Source organism: Oxyura jamaicensis, chromosome 3 (assembly GCF_011077185.1).
Source record: "Oxyura jamaicensis isolate SHBP4307 breed ruddy duck chromosome 3, BPBGC_Ojam_1.0, whole genome shotgun sequence".
In the NCBI taxonomy this organism is placed as follows: Eukaryota; Metazoa; Chordata; class Aves; order Anseriformes; family Anatidae; genus Oxyura; species Oxyura jamaicensis.
The window spans coordinates 40,148,984-40,163,133 of record NC_048895.1 but is presented as its reverse complement, the minus strand read 5'-3'; the positions used below and the strand labels follow the sequence as shown (position 1 = coordinate 40,163,133).

Below are 14,150 nucleotides of genomic sequence, written 5' to 3'. Positions count from 1 at the left end.
ACATCACTTTAGACAAAGCCAGAAGAAAAAACCTCCCCGAACCCTCCAAATTACTTGCTGATAACTTCTCTCATGACACATCTGTGGTTTCAGAACAAACGAACTTAGTGGCTGTTGATGGCACTGTTCTTGACGTGTATTCTAGAACAACCTTTTACCATTGCTCTCCACCCCCATGAAGTCTTGCTCTCATGCGTGAAGGCATGTAGAGTGCTGCTTAGAAACTGTAATCCCCCCTCCCTGTACTGATCAGGGCAGAACTTGCGCCCTTCACTAAGCCTCTCAGGAACAGCTGATATATTACGGTTCTATTTCCTTTCTAAAATAATTTAAATCACTATTGTTCAAAATAAGATGCAAGCAGCCACGTTTTTCCAGTTTTATTGATGCAGAACTCGTATGCAACTGTATATTTTCACTTTGCTTGTGGTGACAGTGCTGCTAAGGTTGTTTCTGTAGTCAAGTTTATTACAGTCTTCACAAAACATATTTATAAACACCACTTACTGTATAAGACTGATCATTCCAAACATTGTAAATCACCGGCATTTTTCTCTAAATAATGCTACTTGCGGAAAGGTCACACTACTCTTTTTAGATACAAATTTGTAAAGGCAAATGAATTAATTCACCTTCCAAAGAAAATAAGAATGTTAAAAATAGCTTCAGAGTCGGTATGACTCATTTAGGTCTCAGAAAAATCTATGACTGGCAAAGATATCCACAATATGATACTGTACTCAATACTTTCATTAAGAACCAAATAATCTTTATGAAAACTGAAATTAAACTTGTGCATTGGTCTGAAAAATACGGATTACCTTGACTTTTTTTTTAGAATTCTTTTACTTATTTATACCAGAAAATGCACTACCTTCTAAAAATATTCTAACTCTAGGCCAAGTATTGATATCTGAGGAAAATATGCTAAAACCAATAGCATGCACCACCGATACCAAATTTTAACATAAGATATTTTTAATTGGAAACTGACTCAAAGGATAGTACAAAAGAGTTTCTTCTCCCTGAAGGGATTTTCAGATGCAGGTACTGGAATAATAAGGGGATCTTCTCCAATATGAGCATCACAGTATGCCAATAAATCTGCTGCAGCCTTGGATACCTAGTAGAAGAGAAGAAAGGACAATTACAACACTTAAATCTGAACTAATTGGCATTGCATAAATATTCTTCATATAACATACAATACTGGAAACTCATAAAATAGTAAACTGGTTTATTCTTCTTTACATTACTAGTAACCACAGCTCTGAATTTGTGCTGCTAAGATGTATGCCTTGTAATCCGCATACACATTTTACCTAACACAGTGACAAGAGATAGTATTGATTTATATGACTCATATTCTGCTGTTCCTCTCCATCAGAAGCAAGGTCAGGAGCATATACTCAATGAAACATCTATCTACTAATAGTTCATAAGCAATATCAATTCTCCTTGAAGCACGTCTTTGTAGAGGCCTTCTGCCTCAGCTCTTATTCCCAGGCATTAAAGCAGCAAAGTTGGAAGGTCCCCTCCAGACTCTCCCACATCTAGTGGGAAAAAAAAAAGAAAAAATAAAAAAAAAAGTTCTTAAGGCACATGACTGTGGAATTATAAAAAATAATAACAAATCAGGAGCAAGGCTTGGTAATCATTTCTCATAGCTCCCATTTAAGCTAAAATTGTCCCTTTCAGTGAAGTTAAATATCTTCTATTTAGTAAGTTACTGTAAGTAAAGCTTTAGTCATGACATTAAACTTGATCTTTACATTAGTAATTTTAGGCTTCTAAAATAAAAAATTCTAAGGTCTCCAAATTCTGAATTCTGGCTTATTGAACTGGCTTAATTCTGGCTTAATTCTGGCTTGTTGAACTCTGAAGAGTTCAATAGAAATGTAACACCATGTTGATATTCAAGATATTTTGCAAGAAATGGAAAATGAAAATATTTCAGCTCTAGATGAAATCTTGAAACCTTTGCAACTTTGTGCCTTAAGAATATTGGTGATATTAGGCCACTGTGATTTATTTGTTTGTTGTTGTTTTTTTTTTTTTCAAGAACTTAGGATATATACATGAATTATTTTTGTTCTGTTCTGTTTTGTTAGTAAGATATTTACAACTATCTGTATCTCTTTGCTTTGTTTAATTACTGTGTTTCCAATATTATAATAGAGTTGAAGAAAGGAGATAGTCTTTACAAAAACATCTTTTCTCTGAGCACCAGGAGAGATTCTCCTCAGCCAAACACTGATGTGAACAAGTTTGCGCAACTATGGTAAAAAGGAAAAATAAATCTGATTTCTGGTATTCTTCTGACAGGTGTGTCACCACTGTTAGCTTTAGCTTCCCTACACCCTGCCTGCTTTGGTAGAAGTCCAACCCCTAGTAGGCTTCAGATCAGATCTATGAAGTCAGTGGGAGTTAGCTCATGATTCATGCAAATTTAAGTTAGGTTCCCAAAGGAAAGTGACTTTCTATCTTTAAAATCCACTAAAACATGCCTTTGTAGAATGCTTAAACCCAGCAGCCTCTTACAGTTGGCATCCCAGTAGACTATCTATCTTCTAGCTGAGGAAGCAGGGGTGTTTGCGTTACTTAGACTTTGTTAGCTCTTGAATTAGCTAGTGAGACTAAAGGGTGGGCAGAAACACTACAGATGAACAATAGATCGCTGGGCCAATACAAAGCTGAAGACTGAGAACAAAACCGAGCAAATCAGCTGGCAGATTTCCAGAAGGGCCAGTGATTCTGAAAAGAGAAGCGGGACAAGCAAAAGCAGTAGAGACAGACTTCAAATACAAAGTTTTAATTATTTTCAGACATTCTTCAATTAGCTACTTGCTAAGCAATGACAAAGGAATGAGATTAAGGGCATGTCTAGAGTCAGAGACAGAATTATAATGGCCAAACTGAAAGCTTGGGAATGCTATCATATTCCCAGTTTTCATTTAAATTTGCTTGAGAATTCTTAAAAAGCAGATTCTCTGGAGAGAGGCACAATGTGACTTACTATGAAATTCGTATCAAGCCCCAAAAGATCAAAAGACAGCAAAGATGCTTTTCTTTGCTCATGACCTACGCTGGCCTCAGGAAAACATAACCTACCATAGAATGCATCCCCTGAAGGAGAGGTTAGCATGTTTCCAGTAACTGCAGGAGGAATGTGTATTTTCAGGTAATGACAATCACCAGAATATTCACAATTATTTAACATATGCATTTTCACTTTTCTATACTCATTTTTTCTAAGCTCAGCTGCATCTGTCAAATAAAAGCAGTTCTATGCTTTGATTGATTTCTTTGGTCCTGAACTCCCTTTCACTCAAACAGAGCAAGTTAAATTCAGAGCCACAGTTGCCCACAAAAAACTCAATGACATTTGTAGTGTTACATCACCATAAAGTTTACTGCCATAAAACCTAATGGAGACCTACTCTAATTCTCTGGGTCCCAGACAATGTGTTTATTAAAGACACTCAGCACATTCATCTTCAATTATTAAGGTACTGAATAAGTTATTTTATTTTATTCATGAAACCAACCATCATTCTAAACAGGCTGATCCTCCACGATCAGCGAACCAATGCTGGACTTCAGCAGACTGGCTTTCCCATAACTATCGTGCTTGTTGCACGTATGCATATGCAGCATCAGCCCAGGAACATTCTTTTTGTTCAGTGAAAGAGAAGCACAATTTCAACCATCAATCCTAGAAGGGGTAAGCCCAGCAATTTCATTGTTTCTCTACATATCACCGTGCTTTGACATCATACAGCGATGAAAAGGATTTTCACTAGCAAAAATGCAACAATTTTTTATATTTAACTTATACTCTACTGAGCAGGTAGGAATGCAAAACATTGTGAAGCAGAGCAAGCAACTTCTTCAGCATCATGGTGTTTAATTCACAAATTAGCTTGCTTTCAGACAAGCCATCGTACAATTTAGTGGAAAGCAAACCTGCAACAAGAAACTGAGGAACATGGTCACATTTCAGTGCACTGTCACAAACTAAACCGCCCAGCCTGTACTAGGCCATCCATTTTCAGCTCTTCTTTAAAAGAAGAGCTGGGGAGGAGAAATCCCCCCATTGGGATTCCAGCGATTGTGAAACTGAATTATGGCATTTATTCACTTAAACTGGCATAGCTCATGCTCATGCAGTGGAAAAAATGACCACTTACTGTGGAGAGTTAATTGTTAAATGCGGATGATCACATTGCAGCAGCACTGAAAACATTGCCAGCGTTGCTCCCAGCCACAGGAACCAAATCCGGAACTGTGGCCAAAAAGCCGCCAAACACAACGTTGCCTCCAGTATGATTCCTGCTCAGTATTATTATTCAGAAGAACAGTGGCAGAAGACCTCTGCATTACGCATTGCATTAAGGCTGCAGCAGAGATAGACAGGTTTTTTAGCATAGGTCAGCACACACAGGTTGCCTAATGGGCAGTGCTGTGGTTTGTTACCATGGAAAATAATATGCTACTCGCCCTACTTCTATCATGGAGGGAGTTAAATCAAGGCCAGCCCATCATCGCTTCCATTCACCTTTAGGCTTACTTGGGGCCGAATGGTGCTGGGCAGTTCCAGAACAGCTTTTACCAAGACTTAAAGTAAAAGCATCTGATTTGAATACCCAAAGGAAACTAACGCACATTTATCATTTCAGCTCACCTACGCAATACAGCTTGGTCTGCAGATTCTAAGCAATTTATACATACTGCAGAAGTGGCTGAAAAAAATCAGACTCCAGTTTGATTGATGAGTTCTAACAGAAAGTTAGCATTTCATTTTAAAAAATATTTTTAAATGTATAGATAGAGGGGATAGAGTATATCTGTATCCTGTATTACACCAATCTCCCATTTTATACAATTATTTTTATTCTGCGCAATGACAAATACGTCGGGTTGTCAAACTACTGAAAGGAAGAAAAAAGAACAACAAATGCTCAACCCTGATGCTTTGAAGAATTAGTCTCAGGAGGACAGTGGAATTTTACCATTACGTTTCAGAATAACAGAGGTGATAAAAACAGCCAAAGTTAGAACATAATCCCGTTAGCTGCGCTAATAATTACAAGCTTCAATGACAGGGCAAAATGCTGCAATTACTACGTCTGTCTTGTCATGGATTGTGACTAATTACCATCTTTGCTATGACACCCACTCTGCTTATCCTTTACATCTAAAACAAAGATTCACACCCATTTATTGCCAACCCCACTTATCTCCCAACACCATTCAGAAACAGTTGGGGATATTTTCTACCTTCTTAAAGAAAAAAGCAAATGGGATAATAGCTGATACACCACGATGCTTAGTGTCAGAGCACTCCTCCTCGCTTTTCTGCTTGTGAAGGGAAGATTAAGTAGGGCTTTATTCTTGGGACAACTGTGATAAAGCACCAGTATTATCTTTGCTTTCTCAACTTCACTGCTAGTATCTTTGGTAGGCGCATTATTCTACCAGTCATGAGGCCATTTTTCATCTGATTTCATTTCATGTTTTCTAGCTTGGAATCCGCACCTCCTGCCTTCTACTTACTTCATTATAATTCCAGCCATTCCATCTGCAGGGAAGGAAGACAGCTTCAATTTACGATCCTTTGGGGCTTCTCACTCTCAAGGTTTACAACAACCCACCATGGTAATATTCCTTCCAGCCACCAAACAGCACAGCAATAACTTCATCCTCCCCCTTTAAGTTGTCCTGTTGCTTTCACACCTCAGCAGTGACTTGTCCTTGTGGAACCTCAAAACATTGCATTGCTTGCTGCTCTGAATGGCTACAGGACTTGATTTTTACATCAGCTGAAAAAATCAAGAACACGGTGGGGAATGGGCAACTAGAAATGTACTTCTAACTGCAACATTTTAATTGAGCAGACCCAACTGTGGCTGGTTACAGCAACTACAGAGTGCCTCTGTGGTAGAAAAATGAGCTGGAACTTCTAATTTCCCTGGTCAATGATGCAGGCACCCGGAAAATTTCCTTTTTCATCTTAACAACGTGGTCTTGTCTACTAGGGGAATAACCACTTGGTTACAGCAACTTGCAAACCAGCGTCTAATTAAGATACTTGGAAAGGACTGATCTTTGTTAAACATCTAACTAGTTTAAGCCCTTGCAAAACAACATTGCAACAGCAGGGGGGGGAAAAGGAAACTGGTTCCTTTCTCTACCTTTACAGTTATGATCTGAGAACTGAAATCTGATGAAACCATTTGAAGTCTCTTGGCAAAATTCACCTACAGTGAAGCACACACTTCACTGTTTCAAAGATTAGAGGGCAAAGCAGATCTTGAGGAAATAAGGAAACCAACCAAGCTCTTTTCACAGTCCCTCATATCCTTGTTCAAAGACACTCTAGAAATCAAGACCAAACACTTGCAAATCATATTTAGTTTGTGTTAGTGTACCATAAAAATTAGTTGTATGTTAGCTGTACATTATGTTAGCACATATTCTGAAATACGGAAACACATTAGATTTTCTTTGGTGCCTTTTGTGGTCCCAAACTGTAAAACAATTGCACTTTTAAGTTACCTGGGTTTTAGGTCTACTACATATGCTAATAACTGTGTTCTTGTTAATTAAACTAACGGCAAAAATAGCCTATGTCTTTCTTACACAGGTAATTAAGAGCCTCATTATACATCTACCAAAGGAAGCTATCTGCAGAACCGAGCTAATGATTCGGTGTTTGCAAGTTATGATTTGATTATATAAAAGCAAGTTTAAGACCATCTACTGAGAATCAACAATTTCAAATTACAATAACGTGGCCCACATTTTTCCAACCCTTTCCTTGGCCACTCATTTACACCCCTTCCTTCTTGTCAGTTCTGTTGTTCACGCAGCTGTAATGTGGCCTGAATCAGGTGACCAGCTCGACTGCAAACTAACCTGGAGGGCTGCAGTGAAAAGGCAGATCCATACGGAAGGAAACAAATACCTGTCCCTAGGAGCACGCTTCTAGAATGTAACGAACTTGTGGGGACACTATACAAGACAGAAACTATAGCTATGCAAATTCAGTGGTCTAACAAGACACTGCTAAAAACTGAACCAAAATGCAACAACTGAAATTTACGTTTTCATATAAGCAAGACTGACTACTCATGTCAATTGCACTAATATTTCAGAGTTCTAAATACTGTCCTTTTAATTAATGAGTTTATGAGCTGATACTGCCTTATAACTCAACGCAGAATTTTGATTTCAGCTGATCCAGTCTTTTTGGATTATTAAAGGTAGGCTGTACCACAAAGTAGGGAGTGAATTCAAAATATTGACAAAAAGTCAAAGTTTACCTTCATTCTGTCCATGTATGCTTCCATTTTCAATTGTTCCACAGCTTTCCTGGCTTGGGATATATTGGTTGTACTGTTTGACATTAGATCCTTCATTTTGTTTTCCCTGGAAGAGGCAAAGTGGAGACAATTTAAAAGCACAGCTAGCAAATACACCAATGAGCGAGAAGACAGTTACTGAAATCTAACCAGTGCCCCCACACCACCACATTGACACTGCCAGGCTGTAGGTTATAAATACAGACCAGGTACCATTTCTATCTGTTCTCTTGTTCAGTAGCGCCTGATTGCATCATAGATGTGCATCGTTGACTGCAACTATTCGTCCCGGGTTCTGAAAACAACACATACATGGAGATCACACTGCCAGAGTTTCAGTGCAGAACTCATCACCCTGGTTCAGAATGGCAGCCACAGCACTGCTCCCAGACAGACCCTGCAGTCATCGTGCAGTTTGGCTCCGTACCCCAATTACACCTAGTCAGAAATGTGCACAATGCGACTGAATGCCACATTGATCTCACCAAGCATCAGAAACAGATATTTAAGGTGGGGAAAAAATCAGCATGATGACTATAAAATTAAGTAGTTTAGAAATGAAGAAACTGGGAGTGAGAAGAAATGATGCTGTGGTTTCCAAATTTTTCTTGCAGGTCTCCAATGAAGTAAAAAGACAACTAAAAACATGTACAGTACGGTATGCTACACCAAAATGAATGCACTATTTTTGAAGAGATCTGCAACTCTTGGGAAACTAACCTGTTGGACTCCAGGTTAAGCAAAGAAGTTGTGCAGAATGACTTTAGTACTTTTTCCCTTGCTTTTTAGTGTTTCCTTTGGCAGCGTACAGATTTAGAGTCAACATCCCAAGTCCTGCTTGCCCAGGAATTTAATAGTTCAGAGTTACTCACTGAGGAATACTTCAGTATCAAGGTTATCGAGTGTTAAAAAAAAAAAAAAACAATTAACAAAAGCAAAGAGATTGCTGTCATAATTGTCAGTCTGATAGTTTACAAATCTGAGAAAATATTACCATGTTTCTAAACAGAAATGAGCATGGTTCATCTGGGACTGACATAGGCAAGTACGGATCTCTGCCTTGATGAGTTGACAGGAACTCCAAATCAGTACCTCTGCTTCACCCCTGAGTGAAGACCTCTTGAGAAAGCCTTGGGCAGAGTGAGGCTGTGGTCAGGGAACAGGTGATGTAGAGGGAGCAGGAGAGGAACGAGTCTGTGCGGAAGTTCATGGCTAAGCAGTTTAAGCTGTCTTCTCTGCCCTCAGGTGTCCTGAAGCAGCGGCGTTTTAGGAGAAGTCTCCTTTGTCCACGGATACGAAGACGTAAGAAAACAATGATTGCCTGATGTACACAGCACAGCATGAGCTGGTCAGAGGGACACCTAATTGCGGTACGTCAGTGTTTCAGTGGTTTTCTTGCATTGATACTCCCTAAGGAGCCAGTCTCAAAGCAGTTGCTTCCGGCTTATTTCTGGACAAGCAGTGAACATCTGTAACTACACAAATTTCCCTTCCTGAAACTCAATAGCTTACCTAATCCAATAACCAGGGGATGAGATATAAACAAGAAATTAAGTATGACACAGCAAATACTCCGGTAAACAAAAATGACATATACGATGTCTTCAGTGTTTTTGCGTCAAGAGAAGAACACAATCCAGAGCACAGAAGGAACGGAGGAAGAACTTTTCAACTGATCTGATCTCACAAAACACTCACAGAGACAAGGCAAAGGTCGCTGTTACTTCTCCTTTCCGAAACTGTTAGTCTGTGCTGTAAATAGGACGGAAGAATACAAAGGTGATGGTTCACCATCTCTGGTTCTCCATGCTCAGCACCCATTTGAAGGAACGTAACAACCTTTTTCCGTACTTGTACAAACTTGGGTAGTAGAAATGCTAATTTAAATTACATTGTAGCTTTAGTATACACAAGTAAAAAGAACATGTTTTCTGCACGTGTGCTTCTTCAATGGAACACAGATTGCTCCCTGAAATGCACTCTAACTAAAAGTGATTTAGACCGCAGGGGCTTTTTTTTTTTTCCCCTCCTTGCCTTTGCTTACAATCTGCTAACTCTCATTCCTCACGGGGTACAGGATTAACTACACGTGGAGGAGCTGCCTTTGCATAAAATGCAATGCCCAGTACAAAACCCACAACCAACCAGCCAGCCTCCAAACGATTTTTGGATGTGTTTTGCCTTGCAGTGGACAAGCAGAAAGGCTGCTAGGCAGTCACAAGAGCGGGAGGTGCTGAATTATAGCTCATCTCTTGTCTTTTCCGTTGACCCACTTCCCAGCTTTTAAGCTATGAAGACGAGTAAACACATTCATCTTTGTTTACACAATGATACCCCTCCAAGTATAAATCATTTAAATTTTGTTATCATCCCCATGGCTAGACTAATAATGACCACAGAGATGAAAAATCAAAGCTAAGTGAAGTACAGAGCCATGTCTTCATGTGCACAGCAAAGTCTAGAGGCAAATTAGAAATTTGATTTTGAATAATACAGTTCAATTAAAGTGAACTGAGTAACTGAAACTCCATGAACAGTCTCGAGAATTCCAGATCTCCCTGGCTTTTCTGGTAATTCACTCAAACCATAAAAGTTATACACATTAGAACCAGAAAATTTGAGTGTTTCTGGTAATTCCAGCTGTTTTTTAAGCATCTATTGAATAAGGGATTCTGCGATGACTGAAAAGTCTATTAGGCACAAAAATGTTTAAAATAATCCAAATCCTGTTTTCCCAAACAATGCCACAAACATCAAAATACATCCTTACCTATATTCCAATACAACAAAGCTGGGGGATGAAATATGTAGCTACTTTGGTAAATTATTTCTTGGTATCAGAAAATAATCAGATTAAGAAGTTTTACAAAAACAAACAAACAAACAAACAAACAAAAAACAACTTTAAGAGGTTTTATATATTAAAAAAAAAAAAAAAAAGAAAAGAAAACAATCTGGCCACAGGTGTTTCGTCCACTGGAGAAAATTTTCATTTATCCCTCCTAAGAGGTTTGTGTATGCCCTAAGGCGCAAACATTTGCTCTGTTCCAAAGCCTGCTCCTACCCTGACCTTTACACACACCTCAGTATTTAACTACCGTATTTCTGGAAGTGCTTAGCATCCATTTAAGTAGCCAATCTCTTTTTTTTTTCATATGTCAGTTCTGGTTCTAGAACTTCATAAGGCAGATATCCCGTTTCACATTTCACTTAGCTCAACACACCTCTGACTTCCCTCATGATACACAAACAGCGTATGCACTGGCGTATCAGTTATGACCCTATCAGATACTAAGTGGTGTTGACAATCCGAATAGTTCCCACTCTCAAAGCTGACTGTGATGAGCCAGCTCTCTTAGTGGATACAGCTTTGGCTGAGACCTGCTTCTGCGCTCCTTAGGACCTATGATATTCTTTAATAACCACGGGCTCAATATTCTTTAATGAAATACCACTGTTACTTAGAAATAAAGCTCTGGAGAGAAAAGACATTTTAATAACAAGACAGTCGATCGCATGCCCTTTCTCTGAAGGCTCGCTCTCTGGACTATGAGGAACCCCCTTTGCCAGACGCAGTGCTGTGGCATCTCCGTCCCAGTGCTCCAGCTGAGCCCACAGCTGACCAACAGCCCTGGCCCCGCTCCGAGCACTCAGCTGTTCTGGATGGCACAGCAAGGTTTGTGTCCTGCATGGCAGCAGCCTACACAGTGCTCAAAAGAAATCGCTTCTCCCCATCATTTCAATTACCTACAAAGCCTCGAACCAGAAATTACTCAGCTGGGTTCACGATGTTCATTCCTGCTTGTTTTTCCAGCAGCCCCCTGTTAGGTCAGATCCATACAGAGGTACACGGGCTCTGATGATCACCCTAGTTACAGTAACCCTGCTGTGATCAGACTACGTGCAGTCTACACGTTACTGGTGCATGCCAGCGGTCCTGGATCACACAGGAGCTCATTTATGCGCTGTATTTTTATGCAGCACACCGAGTTCACCAGTCTGGTCTCAGTGACTCCTTTCTTTACGAGGAATGCTCATTGCATTAACGACAGCGACAGCCCCTGCGCGGCCCTTTTTGGCCGGGCAGTTTCTGCAGGATGGCACACCGTGTAGGCCAGCCGTTTCCAAACGCATTGCTCCTGAAAGCTGCGTGGTCATAGCCCCCCGTCCCATCCAGCTGAGCGGGCTTTGTCTGTTTGCTTGACCTTTTTACCTGATATGAACTCCATCCTTTTTTTGCTGGATACAGTTAACTGATTTATGCCAAAGATTTTAATCTCCAGGGCTCATAAAAACGCTTGTGAAGAGCAACTTCTCTTTGTTTTCAGAACAGATTGTACCCGACAGCGCTTCAAAGGCCAAGTTATCTCCTGATAACCCAGGAAGTTGCATATTTGCAGAAGCAGTTTGACCTTGCATAGGTAAGAGGTGCAACATACATTTACCAAACCTTACTAATTCCTATTAGTAAAATGCAGAGTCTGAAATACTGGGTAACATCTAAGCAAAATGTAGTTTCAAGCTCTTCAGTGTGGATTTCTATGAGGAATGGGAGGAAAAGGGATGGGATGAAAAGCTGCAGGGCAAATTTTCCCCTTTACACTTTACGGTCGTAAAACACCATACCAAAAGGGCGCACTGTAGAACTAAATCTCAAAAGCCCCCACACCCAACTGTTGCGTTCCCTTTTCTTTCAACAACCTAAAGTGACGGACCCAGGATTGCTAACTGCTCTGGTGTGGTCTGCAGTTCTGGGATTCACCTCTCTGAAGAGCACCTTCCACACGAGCTCTGTAGTCCCTGGACCACGCAGCACAGCAGAACCATTAACCCCAGCTAGTCCCAATGCCATTTGAGGGAATAGTCCCTGAAACAAACAGGACAGCGAATCGAATTCGAAATTGCAGAAAGCTCCCCAAATGTACCTATCCACCTGCAAACACACCAGGAATATAACCAGCACCGTTTCCAGCCTTGTGGCCGTTTGGTGCCAAACTGACAAGAAGGAATTTCAGGGGGAAACTCCATCCACTCCGAGGGCGCTCAGTAGCGCCAGCAGAAATCATCAGACTAACAGCAAGACTGCTCGTCACGGATAGACTTGTCATTCCATACATACATCAACTTCACAGATAACTGCTGACCACGTAACTGCAAAACAGCCACACTCCAGCGGCTCGGTTTACATCTAACATAGTGCTGAACCCCATCCAACTGTCAAGCTCCACAAATTCTTGTCACCGTGCCCGCGTGTTTTATCAGCAAGCATCACCTTGCTTCTTGGCATATGAGCCCTGCGCAGGTAGTGCACTCGGGCACTGCGCACGGCCAGCCTCGAGCAAATTGTCAGAGAGCTGACGGGACCTACCTCCGGGTTTGCTTCCTTGGCAAACTATGAGATAGCTGTGAACTTTTAAAGAAATATATGAGGAAAGTCGATGATTCCGGTTAAATCCCGCCTAAAACGTGCTGGCCTGGACTGTGGGGGAGCAGAGCAGGGCAGCGGCTCGGAGAAGCGCCACCCGCCAGCAGCAGCGGCTCGCTGCCCAAGTTGCGCGGCGATGCGGGGCCCGACCCCCGGCCCCGGCCTCGCAGCGCCCGTGGGCAGCCCCAGGAGGCACCGCAGCGGTTGCCCATGGCCACCTCCGACCCCCCTCCCAGCACCGCGGGCCCCAGCGGCAGAACCTGGCTTGTGCCGCCCGGCGCTCCCCGCGCTGCTCCCGGCGGCGACGAGCGGAGCTGGGTCCTGTCAGGCGAAGCCCCGGGCCGCCGGGCGGGCAATGCCGCGGGGAGGCGCGGCCGGCGGCGGAGGCTCGGCCCGAACCCGCTCGATCCCGCCCGATGCCGGGCTCCCGGGGCTGCCGAGGCTCCTCCCGCCCGGCGGCACATGGCGGGGCGGCGCCCGGAGGCGCTGGGGGGCGGCAGTGCCGGCCCCGGCTCCGTACCCGGGCGGGAAGGCGGCTGTGAGGGGCAGGCAGTGCTGAGGTGGCTCAAAGAATCAGATAGTATAGAAACAGATACCACACGGTATATTTACTGGGGGATTCTAACATATCTAAAAGTTAAGGGGGAAAACAGCTGCTTTAAAGCACATTTTCTTTGCTGTCTGGTGCCTGCTAGTCTACACAACTAGCCTCTAAGGACGGTTATGCAGACGTTATTCAGTTGTGTTGGAGAGTTAGGATCCTTGAATTTCTCTTTAAAGGTAGCTTGCAAGCTGTAGATAGGGAGCAAGCTCATGCTTTTGTTTGACTTTCTACCAGGTAGCCCAACAAAGTGGAAGATTGCAATCAGAGCAGTCACATACTTAATCCTCTTTCAAGAGCGACCCACCTGAATTGTGAAATACACAGCGCAGCCTTTTACAGAAACCCAGAGGTAAAACCAGCTTTCTGACCTCACCCAGAGCAGCAAACAGCAAGTAACTCTGCATCTTACCTGCACAGAGGTCATTTGTCAGCAGTTTTAACTGAATATCATGTCAAAGAAAATGCTGTCAGTACATCTGAAAGCTCAACTAATGTAATTTTCTTAAGCAGCAGCTTTAAGACATTATTTGTCTTACATTATTGTGGTAGAGTAGCAGCATATGTCTTGTGACTTTTTTCCATATGTGAGAAAATAAATCCAATACAGCTTTAAGCAAAAATCACAAAGAAAGTCAGTCCTACTTGGACTCCTTCCACACACACAAAAAGGCTAACATTTCCCGTTTTACGTTCTACAGAGCTTCACCTTACTTATTCTGGGTGTTCCTTGGCACTGGAGTTACCCTTTTGTCTATAC

The 14,150-nt window shown here is 41.9% G+C and overlaps 1 protein-coding gene across 1 annotated transcript; it reads right to left on the bottom strand.

Annotated features, from left to right (window-relative positions):
* Positions 1-365: 365 nt before the first annotated feature.
* GNG4 (G protein subunit gamma 4) lies at positions 366-13,253 on the bottom strand. The gene is made up of 3 exons (XM_035322523.1): positions 13,050-13,253; positions 7,326-7,431; positions 366-1,123 (listed from the first exon to the last, which is right to left on the bottom strand). Exons 2-3 carry the CDS (start codon positions 7,419-7,421, stop codon positions 995-997), a joined length of 225 nt encoding a protein of 74 aa, XP_035178414.1. The 5' UTR covers positions 7,422-7,431; positions 13,050-13,253; the 3' UTR covers positions 366-994.
* Between the last annotated feature and the right edge of the window lie 897 nt (positions 13,254-14,150).